The following is a 19,400-nucleotide window of genomic DNA, read 5'->3' as shown; positions in this document are numbered from 1 at the left end:
AGGAGAGGAAAATGAGGAAACAAAGAAGGTGGTAAATGTGAAGGAGTAGAATGAGGAACAAACAAAGAAGGGGGTAAAAATTATGGAATGAGGAAAGGCTGATAAAGACATACACAAGGTAGAGATGAATTTCTCTTGCGAGGTGACAGTCACCCTCACACCTCCATCTAGCTGAGTATTATTGTCCATTCTGGACAAGATATAATGTGCTTCACTCTGTCTCTCTGTCTGTCTGTCTGCTTTATTGTTTCTTTCTCTGTACGTTTGGATCACCTGAAAATTAACCCTTCTTCCTCCCCAGCTTATTTCACCTGATGATTAAACACCCTAACTCTTCCTGGAATGGTTAGGTTAGGTGTTTGGTTAGGTTAGGTTAGGTTAGCTTAGGTTAGGTTAGGTTAGCTTAGCTTAGGTTAGGTTAGGTTAGCTTAGGTTAGGTTAACGTTCGGGTGGTTACATATGAGGTAAAATCAGCTGGGAAGCTAATTTTCAAGTCATCTGCTCGTTTTCTTTCTCTAAATGACTCCTATCTGTCTCGGCCTGTCTAATGTCTCTCTCTATCTGTGTTCTGTCTGTCTACGCCTGTCTCCTGTCTGTATCTATCTGTTTTTTATCTGTCTCTTTATAACTCCTGTCTGTTTTTACCTATTTTCTGTCGGTTTCTGTCTGTCTGTTGTCTACCTCTGCCTGTCTCTGCCTATCTTCTTTCTGTCTCGGCATGTCTTCTGTGTTTGTGTGTGTGTGTGCGTGTGTATGCACACAGGGTGGTGTAATGCGTCTATTGAGGCAGCATTATGTTAGTGTTAAGGTGCAAGCACTGCTTGCTTCCTCTCTCTCTTTCAGTTACCACCGCTGGCTAGCACTAGTGGCGAACTGGGAAGCAACTTGTAACTAGGTGCCTCGTGGGCCCAGGCTAGTCAAGCAGGAAATCTCGGAGTAGCAGTGGGCCCCAGAGAGATGGAGCCTAGGCCCACTGGCATGTGGATATGTCCTGGAGCATACCAACCACTGCCCTGCTGCCTTGCAGATTAACCTTGGTAGGCATTAGGCAACAGGGGTAAACACTGAACGAAAAATCTGTGGTGAAGCTCCACTCCAGGCAGACAGGCTTACAGACCTCCAGCAAGACCCCATAGCCAGTAAGGGCGGATGAGGTGGCCAAGACGTGAACCCAACGACTACACCGGCAGACGAAGGCAATGCATGATGGACAGGCTACGAAACCCAACAAACTAAGCTATCAGCAGTCCATTGCAGCTCTCCCTCACCCAAGTCGTTGTAACACTTACACCAATGGATCAGCAAAGGGGAGAGCCAAGATATGTGGTTAAAGTCTGCGCTCCTGCCTCACCATATAAATGAACTCACGTGCAGCCATCATCCAGCTCATCATACTCCTCTTCATCATCAAACCCCCTATACCCACAAAAGTCCTATGGCGATGGATGATTAGCAGTGGAGACAGGCAGAGATGACTGCCGGGAGTCTCTAGTCACAACTCTCCACATGGGTGGCATAGGTAAGATGGTCGTTCATGCTGTGGGATCTAGGCAGCAGTGCAATCTGGTCCTGTCTTGCGACTGAGCAGCCCTTTCGAGGAACCACTCTGCTCACCCCACAGGGGAAGGGGTCTAGAAAAGGTGTCCTAAACATAGCCTGCCTAAAGAACCAACCTGACTGGGCAACCGCACCCAGTAAGGTCATCCTTATGCGGTCAAAAACACAATTATGATCACAGATCAAAACATAAAACTATACAACCTCTTATGGTCGCTGCATGGAATGTGAGGACCCTCCTGGATACTGGCACAAATGCACGTCCTGAAAAAAGAACCGCCCTTGTGACAAAAGAGCTGGCTAGGTATAGCATCTACCTAGCAACCATTAGTGAGTCTCGGCTCCCGGACGAGGGGCGACTTACCCTTCTTCTGGAAGGGTAAGCCTGCTGCAGAGAGAAACCGCATTTATGGAGTTGGCTTTGCCATCCACCAACGCATCCTACACAGTTATGACGTTCAGAGTCCCACTGAATCCTTCACGTCATGCCTTTTTCATCAGTGCATACGCCCCCAACACTGGATGCAGAGGATGATATTAAGGAGGCCATTATTCCGACCTTGACAGAGTGCTAACCTCAATCCCCAGAGAAGATAAGGTTGTGCTCCTTGGAGACTTCAATGCCAGAGTTGACAGTGATGTTGACATTTGGCAGGGAATTACAGGGAGAAATGGACTAGGCAAGTATAATCCCAAAGGCCTACTCCTCCTCAACAATTGTGCTTCACAGAACCTCACTATCACCAATACCTTGTTTAGGCAGGCAGACAAGTTCAAGGGTTTGTGGCAACACCCACGATATACTGTAAACACTGACATCTCATTCACTACATCACTGTCAGAGAAAGGGATCGCCGTAATGTCCTCAACACTCAAGCAATGCGTGGCTCAGGCCACTGCTACACTGATTATATCGGCTCGTCAGAGCCAAGCTCTCACTTCACGTCACCGGCAAACGGCAAAGGCAACAAGCCAGGAAAAGAGGTTCTCGCACTAAGCCTCTGGAGGATCCAGTAGTAGCACTTGCCTTCAGAGAGCAGCTCGAACATGGGCTGGTAAAAAAAAAACGACAATAAACAACCCAAATCCCAGTGCCGAATGGGGTATTCTTGACACTGCCGTGACAAAAACCTGTAGAGAGACCCTTGGCCAGATAGAAAAAATACATCAGAACTGGTTTGATGAAAATGACACAGAAATCAATGTATTCATTGATGATAAACGTGCTGCTTTAACTGACTGGCAGAATAACCCTCAGTCTTAGACCAAAGCTGATACCTTCCGTAAGAAGAAAGCAGCAGTCCAGCGCGAACTATGGAAACTAAAGAACAACTGTTTTGAAAATAAAACATTTTAAATGCAAAATATTGCAAATCAACACAAGATACACGATTTTTACAATTCCATTAAAACATTTTATGGGGTGAATCGGTTGTTTTGTCCAATTAACCAGGCCGTTCACATATATTTATTATTTGGGTTTAAGTAACGAAACCCAAACTGTAGTTCCTTGTTTTATTATAAAAGGATTGTATCTATAATTCCTGAGTGTAGACTGTAGATCGACCGTAAGTTCCACTGTATATGAGTGAATGGGAAAAGGACGGCGTTTATGTAATATAAACGTTAGGTCACGTCCTTACGATATAACTTGCTGTGAGTGACTACTGAGTTAGGGCCTCGCAGTGCGGGCTAACATATGTGCTGACGATGGGCCTCTACCCTGTTGGGAGAGTTGCCCTCTCACGTGTACAACTCATGTCTTACTCATAGACAGTGGAAAGTTACAGGGTGGTGAATCTGAATATAATATCAGATGTATTGACCCATTTATATTATATGTTCTGTTGATGAGACAGGGGCCCATTACATTGCTCGGTCACCTACCAGCCAAGCTCCGTGAGGCCTAAATAACTCTCAAAGTACAGTACATCCTTGACAACCCTAACCATGTTATAAACAGATATGTAGACCCTAAGGTGGGGATTCTACTACTGTAGGGGTATTAGCTACTACAGGGGACCCATACTTTAGTGTCGTACGGGTTAGTATGTTATGAACATTGTTGAATTTGGATGACACTGCCCTGTAATAACAGAACAGGAACATAATTGCCAGAAATAACAAAATAGAGGGAATTGTAAGACTTGGTAGTGCAAATTCCCGTGATAGGTATAATGGCAAGTTATTTTTCAAATCAGCAAAATGTGTCTCGTTCAAGAAAGCTAAGACTTTCAATTTCTCTGATACTATTTGAATATCCTTAATAGTGAAATTCATTACAGGAAGTTGAATTAAGGCAGACTTGAGTTTTATATTTAAAGCCAAATGCTGATGAGTAGGCAAGGTCCGTAATGTACTACAAGTGATTTCACAGTAATCAGGAGCCTTGTAATGCCCTTTCACAACTAGCTGCTTAACACCATCATGGCATTTTAGAATGACAGTAGTGAGATTTGGAAAGAACAAATACTGAACATTGTGCAGATGAGCGTGAAACACAGTTTTAACACAACCTGACCTATAGCTGCAATGCGCAAGTGCTGTGCGTACATTTGGTTGTAATGTATGACTGCCAATTCACATATTCCCTCTGCAGCAAGAATAAACGCGAACATGTAGGCTGGCCATACGTGTAGGTGTAGATAAGATGACTTACACCGTGACAGTACCTCAGAATCCTCTATTGATAACAAAGAATAATCTTCAACTACTAAGAAAAGTTCTTTAGGCCTATCTAGGGTATACAGTGTGTTGTTTACAAACCAGGGGAAGGGTTCTAAATGCCATGCATTAAACTCATGTTGCCCTCGCATAGTAATGTAGATCAGAATTGCATTGTGTGTGAGGGTTGACTCCAACAGTGGGTAATAATATTGAACCTCATTGTCATTAAAAATAGGAGTTAAATGATGCTGCAACTTGGCTATCTTTAAAGCTTCAAGAAGCGTCTGCACAGGCACAAGCTTCGCGTCCACACATCCTATCCCGGCATCTACAATGCTGTCTATTAGTTCATTTTTAGAGGTTACAATTTTATGAACCGAAATTTCCGCAGCATGCAAATATTCTGTGAAGTTAAGGAGCCATTCTAATGTCGGGATTGCTTTCTGTAACCTAGTAACAATCCTCGAAACTTGGTTAGACTCCACTATGATTGCATTAACCTTTGATTCTAGAGCAGTAATCGAGTGAAAGGTTTGAGAAATAACACGATTCTGTTGAGATACAGCCTGAACGACAACGTTCATTCGGTCCCCCAATTTAGCTACATCATCGGCCGTTGCCGTGCCAAACAAGGCGCTTTGGATGAGACCTACAAAATTAAAGAGACCCCCTTTTTCGTCGTGCCTGAGAATGCACTTCTTTAGCAAGATCCGCTTGAGACGCCGGTAGATTTTTCCCAACATCGACGAGAAGCTCGCGAAGGTTCTGGAGACGAAAGTGTAGAAGGTCTATAGTTTGTGAAACTATTGTCGAATTATCAGAAGCTGTGCTGAGACCATGAAGGATGTCCAATGCTGATTGTAGTTGGCCGTCGACGTTTTCCATCTGACGCGGAAGTTGGAGTAGTGGATGTAGTTCATACTTGATGTTCACCACGTCCTCAAATATGAGAACGCGTCCGAGAGGTGCCACAAGTGCACCCGGTTTGAGGACTGATGTGGACATGTCTGTCAACACAACGGTGCCACAACAGAGTAGAAGCAACACACAGAAGATCCAAGCCATTCTGTAAGGAATTACAAACGATTTAACGTCTACTTGCAGAACGTAGTTTCATACAATAGTCATTTGGGACACTGCTTCTGTACAATCTGTAAGGATGTATCAATCACATCATCATCAACTGGAGGTAATACATTTATCTGGGTCTTCTTCAGACGATCCGCGTGCACGACATCTGCAATCTGTGTATTAGGCTTCCAAATTTTAAATTTGTTGCCTGATTCTTTTGAGATTATGCCGAATGGACCAGAAAATTTGGCCGAAAGTTTGGAGTTCCTTTCAGGTTCTCTTAACATAACAGCGTCCCCAACGTTTAATGCGACAGGTTTAGCTTGTTTATGTTGTTTGATGATCATTTCGGCTCGTGACGCCGCTAGATGTGATCATACTTGGGCATGAATATCTGTAAAGATATGAATTTGTTTTGCCGCGAAATCATCCGTATTATAAACCGGGTATGGCGCATCTGTAAGGATGTCGTAAGGTAGACGTTTATCTGTACCATAGACAATGTAGTAGGGTGTTTTGCCCGTAGAGCTATTAACTGACCCATTTATAGACGCTGCAACCTGCGGTAACCAATCCTCCCATGCGTATTGAAAACCACTGACAATTGGACGCAGTATTTCTAGGATTTTACGATTGGTTCTCTCAACAAGGCCATTAGCCTGTGGATGATAAGCTGTTACAAAAGTTTGTTTAATACCATATTGTGCACATATATGCGCTACTAGCTGATTCTTGAACTCTGTGCCATTGTCTGAGAGCAGAACTTTAGGCGTGGTATATGGACATATAAGATTCATCACTAATGCATAGGCTACTGCTTCGGCCGTTTTGCTTTTTAGTGGGACCAAGACCACGAACCTTGAAAAATGATCCACACACACTAAGACGTACGCTGATCCCTGATGACTCATTGGGAGCTGTAACAAGTCAATAGCGACTGTGTCAAACGGACGGTCTGGTGTAGGATATTGTAGAATCGGGGCTGGTGATCCTGTTGAACCTTTATGTTGAGCACACGCCAAACAATTAGCTATGTGTAGTTCTATGTCTTTCTTCAAAGTGTTCCAGAAATACTTCTTTCGTAAATCCGCTAAGCATTTATCACGACCTTGGTGACCTGCCTGTGGGACATCATGGAACAATGTCATTACTGCTTTGCACAACGTGTCAGGTACGACTATTTGAGACACATTACCCTCAGGTGATTTTCTCGTCCTATGGAGTATGTTATGTCGTAATTCAAACTGACTTAAGGAAGAATTAATTTGGGGAGTTTAACATCCTCACCCGATTCGAGAGCAAAAATAACTGCTGACCAATATGGGTCGCGTCGTTGCTCATCTTCCAGTTGCGAAAGAGTGAAGGCTGATACAGGCATGACTGGTGCTATATTTCTTGACAGAGCGTCGGCGACAACATTCGCCCTCCCAGGTAAATATTTAAACTCGGGGTCAAACTCTTGAATTGTCAGATACCAGTGTGCTAATCTGCCTGATAAGTTTCTGCCATGGAACAGCTCGGTTACTGCCGCATGATCCGTAAAAACAGTTATCTTATATCCAAAGATAATGTCTTTAAATTTCTTAAGTGCCCACACAACGGCTAACGTTTCTAAATGCGTTACCGAATAACGTGTTTCAGCATCAATTAGTTTGCGACTTGCAAATGCTATCACTCTAAACTTCCTACGCGTATCCTCTTGCATGAGCACTGCTCCGACTCCAATTCCGGAAGCGTCAGTACAGAGAGTGAAAGGTTGAGTGTAGTCTGGGAATGCTAGAACCGGGGCATTGGTAAGCGCTGTCTTCAATGCCGTAAAACTATCTTCGTGTTCAGCGTCCCATATAAACATTGCATCTTTTTTGAGGAACCTTGTTTGGGGCGATGCTAATGTTGCATAGTTCTTGATAAAGGAACGATAATATGCAAATAAGCCAAGAAAGCTACGCACATGATCATTTGAGGTAGGACGCGGGAACTGAGATACAGCTTTGACTTTATCATTAACTGTATGTATGCCCTCACCGTCAACTACATGACCAAGGAAATGGATTCTGGATTTAAAAAACTCACACTTCGAGAGTTTTATTTTGAGGCCTGCTGTGGAAAGTTTGTCCAACACTTCACGCAGTTTAATCAGATTGGAATCGACGTCCTTACTGACTACTATTAGATCATCCAAATAAGCGCAGACTGTGGTACCAATCAATCCGGCAAACAGGGTGTTGATCATTCTTTGAAATGTTAGTGGGGCATTTCTGAGACCAAATGGCATTCGTAGAAACTCAAAGTGGCCTAGAGGCGTGCTAAATGCCGTGATTTCCCGTGATTTCTCATCGAGTGGTATTGCCAATACCCACTAAGCAAATCTAAGTTGCTAAATACCACATTATCAGGGATCGTTTGATCATTGACGCGCCTGAAATCTATAACAGGGCGCCATCCACCATCATTTTTCGGGACGAGGAATAATGGGCTATTAAAGGGGGATTTTGAATGTCTAATAACATTCTCATCTAACATACCCTGTACCATATCTTGTACTACAGCGCGCTGGCTATGAGGTAGTCTATAAGCTGGTACGTAAATAGGGTTGGTTCCCTCCTTTTAGGGTATATGATGGGATGTTAAATCTGTCTGACCTAGCGTTTCCCCTGGCAAGGCTATTATATTTCTATAGTCGGCAAGCAGCTATAAAAGGCGTGTCTTGCCCTGGGGATGATCGATCACCTTAACATGTGGTGCTATTTGATCTATCCTGGCCTGTCGAGTCTGTTGGCATTTCGCAACAATACCTCGAAATGGGAATTTAGTAGGCTGCACTTCGACATTGTTGTGATATACTAGAAAATCACACAAATAACATCCTTTCTTTAAGATTCGTTGAACGCCTGTTCGATTTAGAATCAGTACGTCGGTCAAACCACCAGGGCATATAGTGCTCAGGGTAGATTCACATGACAGCCTTTTTACCTTGCATGTTTCCGGGAGACACACAACATCTGTGCCCGTGTACACGTTGGGTAGTTCGACAATTGCTTTGGTGATTTCCTCATTTAGGTAATGGAGAGTACTCTTCAACACTGCTGGTACGATCGTCCATTTCTTGCTGCTGTAATCATGCTGGGAAAGTGTGGGGTTGAGGTCAAGAGGTATCTCTGACGCACGATCCACCTTCCTCTAAATAGGATTGGTAGACAACACTTTCGTCCTAGCTGTGAGCATAGGTTCAGAATGACTCATTGCTTTGTAGGAAACACCTTTAAACGTAACTCTATTATTACGTGGAAGAACATATATCATGTTCTTTCGAAGAGTTGGTAGACCAAGTAACCCGTCGGCTGGCAAATTAAACTGCTGGACTAAATAGAAGTCCGCGTAGAAGGGCGTACCACGTCTTGAGAATCTGAGTGGCAACGTCACCATTCCTGTGATGCTCAGCTGAGTACCTGAAACTCCTTCGAGCTCAGCTTTACTAGGTCTCCAATTGAAGTTGCGGTGAGAGAATTTACGCTGTAACTCGTGATATGATGTCAAGGCCAATACATTAGCGCAAGCACCTGTGTCTATATCAAGAGCCAATCTGGTATTATCCACTCTCACCGGCACTGACAACACTTCCACTTTGCTTAGCGCCGCTACTAACGACGCCGCTATAGAAGTGCTGCGAGGAGGGGCGGGAATTTCCCTATCTATCCCTCTCCTTGGTGTGGTATGCGTTTGTCTTCCCCCGACGACGTGTCCTGGGGACGTGTCTGCTTGCACCTATACGACACCTCTGTTTCACTAAGGTCCACACCCCTAGCCTTAATTAGCACATCGCACTCATGTGAACTATGAGATGTCGATTTGTGAAGTGCGCACCATTTGCGCACTTTCTGGTTAAAAGGAGGTGATGCCTTGGCTGCCTCACTGTATGACCTTGAGAATTGCTTTGCACCGGGTGTGTCCTTAAATTTTGCACTATTACCTCGGAGCTGAAAACAATCTTCCATTACGTGGCCACGTTTATAACAGTGTGCGCATCGTAAAGATGTTTTTTGTTTATAAGTCAGGCGGGGAGGTGCAATCGGAGCTAAGTGTGCCGCATAAGGAGTCTGGGAGGGAGTCATGTGCGCCATCTGAGGCATCTGGGGCTGCACTATAGACGTCAAGGGTTGCGGTGTCGTCACTGAGGGCTGTGCCATTAAGGAATTTGCCATTAAGGGGCCCGTAGCCTGGGGACAGAGCTTATTTGCGTATTCCACCATATCCAGGGGTGGTTCATACTGCACTTCTTGTGCCCGGCTATATAGAGGACGACGGATGGAAAGCAGAAAACTTATTAGCTCTATCAACGTTTCCACATTGTCCGCTGACATATTACCCTGATCGTCGTACCAATCTGAGGTCCGGAATGTCGCTTGCATGTCCTGGCAAACCTCGCCTGAGATGTCGACAGCGTCGACAGGCGTTTCATTGCGTATCCCTGGCGTACAACGATCCATCCATCTGAAGATCCATTGAAGCTGGCCCAGCTGTGACCTACCCCCAAAGATCCCAATTAACGTTGGCTTAAATTTCTCATAATCAGGGCTCTGCAAACCAAACGCATTTAAATGGCTACCGGCATAAGAACCCTGCGTAATGTGGGAACGGACATATGCCTTTTTGTCTTCGTCAGTCGTTATTTGACCAGTGAGCATGTTATCTTCACATGCACGAACGAAATGTGCGACCCTATAATCACCTTGACCCGTAAAATTTCGAACATAGTCGCCACGCTGTATGATATTAATAATATTATCAGGTTTACGTGTGGTAGTAGTACTGGCGTGAGGGTTAGAAGAAGTCATTGTAGTGTTCGTATTAAGCAAGTTAGTATTCTTACTCCTAACAGAAGGCTGGATTAATAAGGTTGTTACTGATTTAGCAACAGACACACTATCACCTGTAACAGGGGTAACTCTTTTTGTACACTGAGGTGAAGTACTATATTGATTACCAGATCGTAAAGTACGAAGGCTTAAGTCGTCAAATGATTCCTCAATTACTTTCTCACTACTTCCTACCGAATCGTCTAACTGTGTTCCCGACTCAAAGTCAATGTCAGTCTGTGCTTGACCATCTACGAGTTGGTTATAAGCAAACAGTTGCGCTAGGTGTGCAATGTCATCATCACTAGACATTGGAAACTTAGAAAATTATCTATTAGGCTCTTGTAGGTCAATGAATAATTAACAGTAAAAGCAGATTACTTGCCTCTCATTTACAATATTAATGAATATGAATTGTAGTTAATAATTAAACTATCAATAAGGAAACAGACACTTATAAACCACTGTAAATTATAGAATTTCAATACTTTAATTTTACATTCGACACTTTATCATTGAAATAATCCTATCCGACGAACCTATAGGTGTGAAGATATCTCTCGAACGTGTTCATGTGTGTATAATTATGTAATTTAAATACCTATTTATACAGGGTGTGACGTCTGTATAGAAAACGTTATCCTTCAAGCCGAGTTCCGAGTCGAGTCTTGTGTGGAGAGTGGGCGGGGCCTCTTCCTGGTGATGCGCGCGCTGCTCTTGGTTTCCTTGGCAATGAAGAGATGCTTCTACCTTGGCGAGAGACGAGTCCACTTCAAACTAGGGGAAGTTCTCCACAGTCTATCAGAAACTGCTGATGATTGGATATCGCTCTGTTTGTTGCTAGGTCGCTAGCGAGACTGCCGTGTGCCAAGTCTTCACAGTCTACGTATGAAGGGAGATCTGTATGATGACACCGGAATTTCGTAATCAACGCTGGCGACACAACAAAACTGTTCAGCTACTTGTGAAATATCAATTGTTAGTCCAAGTTATGGAACCTTTCTTCAACACTGCAACAATGTATCAGGAAAATGGTGAGTGGGGTCTAGTTCAACCGGCACAAACTGGATATTCACCAACAGGCTGTAATATATGTATATTACGAATTCTGCACGTTTTGTATGTGACAGAGATAAGGAGCACTCACTAAATACCATCTCGATATGGGATATAGTTTTAAACACTCGGATTATGTAACGCATCACTGTTGTGTATTTACTGTTTTTCACAAAACAAGGACGGTCTGATACGACTACCAGTTTAAGAATCCGTACACACTGCTTGCCACCTATATGAATCGGCTGGATTGTACAATTAACCAGGCCGTTCACATATATTTATTATTTGGGTTTAAGTAACGAAACCCAAACTGTAGTTCCTTGTTTTATTATAAAAGGATTGTATCTATAATTCCTGAGTGTAGATCGACCGTAAGTTCCACTGTATATGAGTGAATGAGAAAGGGACGGCGTTTATGTATTATTAACGTTAGGTTACGTCCTTACGATATAACTTGCTGTGAACGACTACTCGAGTAAGGGCCTCGCTGTGCGGGCTTAAAAATATGCTGACGATGGGTCTCTACCCTCCTGGGAGAGTTGCCCTCTCACGTGTACAACTCATGTCTTACTCATAGACAGTGGAAAGTTACAGGGTGGTGAATCTGAATATAATATCAGATGTATTGACCCATTTATATAATATGTTCTGTTGATGAGACAGGGGCCCATTACATGGGCCTACTGCAATAACAAATTGCTGCTTACTCCAATTTATTCTACAAAGATTCTGTCTGTGTAGTAGCCTCATCATTATGGAAAAGTATCTTCGTCCCGAGCGCCTCGATGCCAACCCTAACTGCAGCTAAAGAAAACATTCAATAATTTCCTCACTACTGTTTTGCAGCATGATCCTGATAAACTAACAGTTCTTATTAACTATGTGGCTCCCGGTGCATGAGTTCATTGGGGACTGATAAATATGAGGGTGCCATAAGTACATTAACCAATATACTGTATATGTGAAACCTAAATATGAGGTGTTTGCTAGGTATCTTTTGGCAAGCCGTCGTCAACATCGAGGTGAGACACTTGGATGAGTTCCTCCAGTCTTTGAAGCTGTTCAGTGCCGACTGTAACTACAAAGCAGTGTCAGCTGAGAAGTACAAAGAAGAATCTATACGGGATGCATTCATATGTGGACTACAGTCTAATATAATTCGGCAACGTCTCCTCGAGAATAAGACCTTGAACCTACAATCTGCTTTTGACCAAGCTAGGGCTCTGGAACTTTATCAGAGGAGTTTTGAATCGTATTTGGCACCTCCTGTGACTGTGCATTCTGTCTCTACTTCTTGAGTGTCCAGCACGTGAATTGACCAGTAACAATGTGGTAAAAGGGGGCATTTTGCTAAAGTGTGTAGGTCATCATCTGCAACAGCTGCTTTTTACTCCCTTACTTTATTTTTTTTTATCCTCTTTACCACTGATCAGCTCGTTAGCCGCTTAGGCGATCGGTCACGTCTCTATTACACACTGTTGGCAAGTAATGGGCATGCACTGGCTTCCAAAAGTATTTGAACCTGCTCCAGTGCTGGTCAAGTCTGGTCTTGAAACAGCTCACACTTGGTGCCATCACAACACTCTCTGGCAGATTGTTCCAAGAGTTCACAACTCTCACTCCGAAAAAGTTAGCCATCGCAGTTTTCTGGACTTGCGGCTTCTTCAGCCTTGAGCTGTGACCCCTTGTGGGGCGAGCGTCCGCTCGCTCCAGGTAAGAAGACTCGACCGAGTAGTGCCCTTTGAGATGCTTATACACCTCAATTAGATCTTCCCTTGCCCTCCTGTAGTATAAGCTAAGCAATTGCAGGCGCTCTAATCTCTCTGCGTAGCTGAGGTGCCGTAGTGCAGGCACCAGACTGGTGGCCCTCCTTTGGACATATTCAATCAACTGACAGGCCCTAAAATATCCTGGGGACCAGGCGGGGAAACACCTCGCTCTTGAAGATCGTTACGAGGGACAGACCGTCTAGATATCCGAACGACCTTCTTATAACACCTAATAATTTAATTTCTTGATTCACCTTCTTCTCACAATGGCCCGAGAGCTTCAATTCATTGTCACCATACACACCCAGGTCCTTTTCGCATTCAGTCTGAATTCATGCAGTTTCTTCTTCCAGTTGGAACATATGAAACGTCCCCTTACCATTGGTACGTCCCAGGTGCATCATCTTACACTTCGTGACATTGAATCTTAGCAGCCATTTCTTCGACAATTCTTGAAGCTCACAGAGATCTTTCTGCAGCTCCTCACAGTCTGCTTGATTCATAATTTCCCTAAATAACCTGGCATCGTCCACAAACATTTGTCTGGAGAAGCATACAGTTTCCGGCATGTCATTTATTAAGCAAACAAACAACAGCAGGCCCAATACACTGCCCTGTAGTACTCCGCTTGTCATGGGTGCACTTGACGATTTCATGCACTTAATCACCGCACACTGCTTGCGATCATAGAGAAAGTCTCCAATCCACGCTAGGACACTTTCCCAAAATCAGTACCCATTCAGTGTAATTTTTAGGCTTTCATGGGGAACGCTTTCGAAAGCCTTGGCAAAATCTAGGTATATATTGACGATATTGCCACCCTGTTCCAAAATTCGGGTACAAACATTCAATACCTTGAGTGATTGTGTTAAGCAAGAGCGTCCCGGCATAAAACCGTGTTGGCAATCCTTTAAAAGGTTGTTTCGTAGTAGATGTTCCATCATGGCATCTCTTATAATGCTCTCAAGTACTTTGCATACTATGCTGGTTAGGCTCACTGATCTATAGTTGTTCGTGGAGTGACGATCGCCCTTATTAAAAAGAGGACTCACATAAACCATTTTCCAATCACTGGGGATCTTTTGCTCACCCAGGCATTGACAGAACAGGATCTTCAGGGGCTCAGTTAGCTCGTTGCACAACTCTCTTAGCACTCTGGGATGCACCATGTCAGGGCCGGGACTCTTATGAACCTTTCGCTTTGACAATTTGTTTCTTATAACCTCTTCTGAGAACACAATGTGGGTCAGCACTGTGTCGAACCGTCCGTCCTCAAACGCAGGACGATTATTCGTATCCTCCCTTGTGAACACCGATGAAAAGAAACTGTTCAACGGGTCCACTTTGTCTTGCTCAGATTCTGTGTAACTATCATCTTCAAGCCTCAGGTCTGATACTCTTACTCGTGTTTTTAATTTTGACTTTGCTTCGAGGTAAAACGCCTTTGGATTTAACTTGACCTCGCTTGCAATCATCCTCTGAAACTCCTTTTCGGCCCTTCTACACTCTGACTTTGTTGGTTCCTGGATCTCGCATACATCCTCCTGTCCTGTTCCGTTTGCCCAAACCCACGCCTTGAATTTTTGGTTTTCTTATTAACTTTGTCAACAGCCGCATGGTTCATGTGTAGCGGTCTCCTTTTATTCCTGGGGGCACTGGGTTTGGTAGATATTTCTTGATCAAATGGTTCACTGTATAGGCTATGGTACTCAGCGTAGCATCTACATTCCTATACCTCAGTGAGTCAGTCTAGTAAATACCCCTCATCCCGTCGTAATTTTCATTATAATATTTGAACCTTGGCTTGGTTTTGTCTTGAACCAAGTAACAGTTAAATCTGAAGGTCAACGTTACGTGGTGGCTGGTGTCAACGGGGGCTAAGTATTCCAGCTTGGCCACCATGCCCTCCTCTTTTGCGATGATGAGGTCCAGTGGCTTGGGTGTTTGCTCCCCTCTGTATTGAGTCGGGTCTTTAAGATATTGGTATAGAAAATTTTCTCTCAGGGTTTCTACAAAAAGAGTAGCGGGGTTATTTAAGTCATTTGGCATGGCTTCCCATGACAAGTGGGTGGCGAGAGTTGAGAACCGTTGCGTTATCTATAAAGGCTCTTAAGTTCCTTGGTTTAATAAGCTACACTTTGGGGATCTGTAGATACACCCGACTATAAGTTAGTGTCTCCCCTTTAATTTAATTTTACACCACTTGGATTCTTCAAAAACATCCTGCCCCTGCACCCTCACCTGGCTGGCTCCAAGGTCTTGCCTAGCATAGATAACCACACCCCTCTTGCAAGTTGCTTGAGAAAGGTTCGTAAAGCATGTTCGTCTCGCAAGCGAGTGGACCTGGGTTTGATCCCCGGGCAGGGTGAAACAATGGGCAAGTTTCTTTACGCCATTTGCCTCTGTCTACCCAGCAGTAATTGGGGACTTGGATATTAATCGATTTGCCGATTATATTCCGGAGTAATGGTTAGCTAGTGCAGTTAGCGAGTTGTCCGGTCTTCTCGGACTATTCCTTGACACGGGGTCATGCAACACGTTAACTTAGGGTGTGGTTGTTGTGTTGTCGACAGCTTCTACACCTTAAACAAATTCACACCTAGGTGGCCCTAGGGCCGGCCATCATCGATTTCGAGGGGCTTCCATTATTATCCGTCAATGCTGAACTCACATTCCTCCGGGTCGATTCTCCTGTTCTTGTACAACAGTTCTACACCTCCTTCTGTAGCAGGTTGATCTACCTTCAGTACAGTTTCAAACTCCTCTCTCTAATCAAGGAACGTGTCAGTGTTAGTGTACTGTACATGACTTCCAAGCCGGAATTTGAACTCGGTAACGTCTCTGCTCTTGGTAGTGACTCCGGCCCCCCTCTATTCTCAGCAGCTGCAGAATTTGCTAAATACATTTTATTTTGCAGGGTGTGGTCAGAGATGTCATTGTTTACATGGTGCTCGCCCCCACGAGTACCGGCGAGTATATCCTGAGCTTCATGGCATGTGTTGAGAAACTGGAAATTCTGAGTTTTTTGTGTGAATAGCTCATGAAACATTATGATAAACCACTGCATCCTAGAAATACTTTAATTTGAATTTTGTTTCTCTTATGGAAGTTATGGGCCTACTACAATTTATTCTAAAAGAATTCAAGCATTCTTCAAGCAGTGCTGCCATGCTCCTGTTCTCTTTTCTTCACAACTGCCCAGTGAACGAATGTATGCAGCTCCCACATACTATAATATTACTATATAGTTTGTGGCGTCATTCGTCATTGCACTCAGTAATTGTCGCTTGTGTTTCTGTTTCGTTCTGGGTAACTGTAATATGTAACGGTAAAAGATGTTTTCCCCGGGTCGCTGGCGGCAGCGAGTACCAGGCGTTAACCGCGTTATCAGTATCAGTCGTCACTCCGAGGGCAGAGCGTATCGTTGGTCGGTAGGAGAAGGTCAAACGTGCGAACACCTTTTTAACATCAAAACTTTAAAATATTTGTCCACACTTTAAACACTTGTTGATTCACGAACAATATTCGTCTCCTCAAGTCGACTGTGGCATTGTTTTGAGACATAAACAATAGGACTAGATATATGTAAGTACACAGTGCCTGGTAATTTTTTTTATTTACTTGGAGCATTTTAAAGTTAAGTGTGTGATCTTTGAATAAAGTTAGCATATGTTAAGATGAGTGGTTGTGCTGTCCAGGCTGCTCGCATGCAATTTAGATTTACTTGACTATTGCTTCTTAAGATATTTTGCTGACATGCTCAACTTAATTGTTACATTGTTGATATGTTCACCACATGTTTGCATAATTCATCACATTCTTACACTCATGAGGATCTCACACCAGCATGCAGTTTGACCACGTGGCAATTAAAACCCTATTATAGTAATTTTGTCTTAAAATAAAGATGAGGTTTCACTTTCGGACAACACGGGAATTTTAGAAATTTTATCTTTGCAAGGACATTTGCGAGGACATTTCCCTCGCAGCCATCAAACAGGGAGGTACTACCACCTGAGAAGATATTGGAAGCATAATGTGCTGTCTGATGGTAGACTGCTGCCAAATGGCATCACAAAAATTGTGACAAAGTTCCAGGTTGCTGATCTGACTTATTGCCTCATTTACACACAATTGCAGGGTCTTGGTTGTTTCTCTTACTTTGACAACACAACATACATATATTAATCAATGTTGTGCCTGCAAAGTTTTATTAAACATAATTTTAAGTAGAATAAAACTTGGAATAGAAAGTGAATTATCTAAAGTGCAAAATGGTTACTGGCTGCAGTGTTAGTAAATAATGAACTTACTAATTGGTTCATAGTTAGAAAGGAAGAAAGATAAGGCTGTGCTCAATCTCCAACATAATATAAAATTATTCAGAATTCTTCATGAGAGAAGTTATAAAAGATAATGAAGGACTAAAAATTACTGGTAAAGTAATATTAAATATACGCTACCCCTTATGTAAAGCATATCAGGTTAGTGTGATAAAGCTGGGTTCTTCTGGTAAATCAGCATCTGCTAGCTTTATCGGGTATCCTTGGTCATACTTCCTCTGTAAGGGCGCGAGTTTTCTTTAATTATTTTCTTTTTTAATTTATACCATGGTAGTTACCTTTAAACTCTTCAACCTGGTTTTCTCTTAATTTCTTACTTCATTTATTTTCTCCAGTAGTTTTGTCTAGTTATTTGATTTCATATAGTTACTCCATAACCTCTGACCTTTGGTAGGGTGGCTCGAGGGTTATGACACATGGGCACATTGTAATTCTGGTATCAAGCAATAGGAAGGAATGACGGGTAAAATACTGCAGGTAAATGCTACTCCTAACATACAAATAAAATGGTTTATTAAAATTATAAAATGGTTTATTAAAATGAAGTTATATTTTATGAATAATTTCAGTAACACTCAACTACAGGGGTCAACTCCCTGGCTTTACTTATTTTGTGCTGTTAACTTAGATGCATTTTCCACTTTCACCATGACTGGGTGTACATGTACAAGAACACACATAATACTCTTACAGAGCACCATTGAGCACCATTATTACAAGTGGCAATGATGCCAGTTACAGCACCAACACTAATACTTTAACATCACCAGAATTAGTAGCTTCTCTTCACCACTGTGGTACCTTTGTCCACGAGCAAAGTGATGGTCAACCTACTCCTGCTGAATCCACACACTCAGACAATTCAGGTGAATACCTACAGGTGTACTCGGAGGACTAACACAGCCACCATATAACCCTACTGAGTAGTGGACTCATCCATAACAATGATGGGGGGCTGGCAGTGTTTGCTCTGCCTGTGATATCAACAAGCTGGACAGTGAATGCGTCAGGTGAACGGCTGACCAGTTGACTGGACCCCAGAGGTGGTGGTGAGTTCCTGACGCTCGTGTTCGCGAATTTACCCGAGTTTAGCGGCCTTCATCCATCTAACAAACTAGTGTGGAGGTTGTCCCAATCTACAAGGCTCTTGGCCGAGAGGGACCTGTGGGTTGGAGGAGATTCAAACGCTGGACTCACGTTGTTGACATGAACGTCAAAGTTTCAAAAGGACACTAGGGGAATAAGAATACTTCACTTAATACACATCAGTTACGTTACTGTATCACTTGCATATTTAAATTATTAACTATATTTAAACTATTAACTAAGTCAAAATCACTTAATGTGGCGAGGTATAATACGGAGGAGCGAACATTACCTGTGGGTTGGATGAGCTTCAAACGCTGGACTGACGACCAGGAGCGTCCTTGCTCCTCAGTCCTCCTCCGCTCTGTTTGGAATTCCACTCACCCCAGCTATTTCAATGTACTACGTTACTGTACACTTTGACGTTTGAAACTGAGACCACGAACTCATTTCCATTTCCTAAGATTCCCTTTTCAATCTATGCTCTGACTGAGCTGTCTAAGACAAGAATTAAATTGATTTCAAGGTTTGGGATGGCAGTCCCTGGTGGGCGGAGCCTAAGACAAGTTGTTAAATTCTCAAAAATAGCTGGTCTGACATTTCCCTTCAGTTTGATTAATTACTTTCATAATTAACATCCTTGCAACAATTTCATCATGAACATCAGATTCTCTGATCTTCATATGTGAAAAAGAGGTGACTTCAGCCTCGGTCAACAATCACTGGCATCTCCAGGGCCGACGTCAATGATACCTTGTGGGGTTTAGAGATGTTGTCTCACACTCAGGATGGGTTGGAGAAAGGAAACTCCCAATGCGCTCTCTGTATACATATTGTATTGGATGTACAGTGCAGCTTGGTGCTGGGAAGTGGCAGGGTGGTTACAAGCGTGGAGTAGAGAGAGCTGGTTTGGGAGCGTGCTCAGAGGAGGTGTTGCTTTGCTGCATGACTGTAGGTAGAAGAAGGGCAGGTCACGGCGAGGTGAGGTCTTA

At 43.3% G+C, this 19,400-nt stretch overlaps 1 protein-coding gene across 1 annotated transcript in view; it reads left to right on the top strand.

Annotated features, from left to right (window-relative positions):
* Positions 1-16,381: 16,381 nt before the first annotated feature.
* The window catches only part of LOC121862086, a 44,185-nt gene continuing 41,166 nt past the window's right edge, over positions 16,382-19,400 (top strand). The window contains exon 1 of the mRNA XM_042360029.1: positions 16,382-16,564. Within this exon, the coding sequence (XP_042215963.1) occupies positions 16,563-16,564 (2 nt within the window). The 5' untranslated portion in view covers positions 16,382-16,562. The remainder of the gene's footprint in view (positions 16,565-19,400) is intronic.

Source organism: Homarus americanus, unplaced genomic scaffold, assembly GCF_018991925.1.
Source record: "Homarus americanus isolate GMGI-L3 unplaced genomic scaffold, GMGI_Hamer_2.0 scaffold25013, whole genome shotgun sequence".
Classification (NCBI taxonomy): Eukaryota; Metazoa; Arthropoda; class Malacostraca; order Decapoda; family Nephropidae; genus Homarus; species Homarus americanus.
This window is presented reverse-complemented; position numbering and strand designations above follow the sequence as displayed.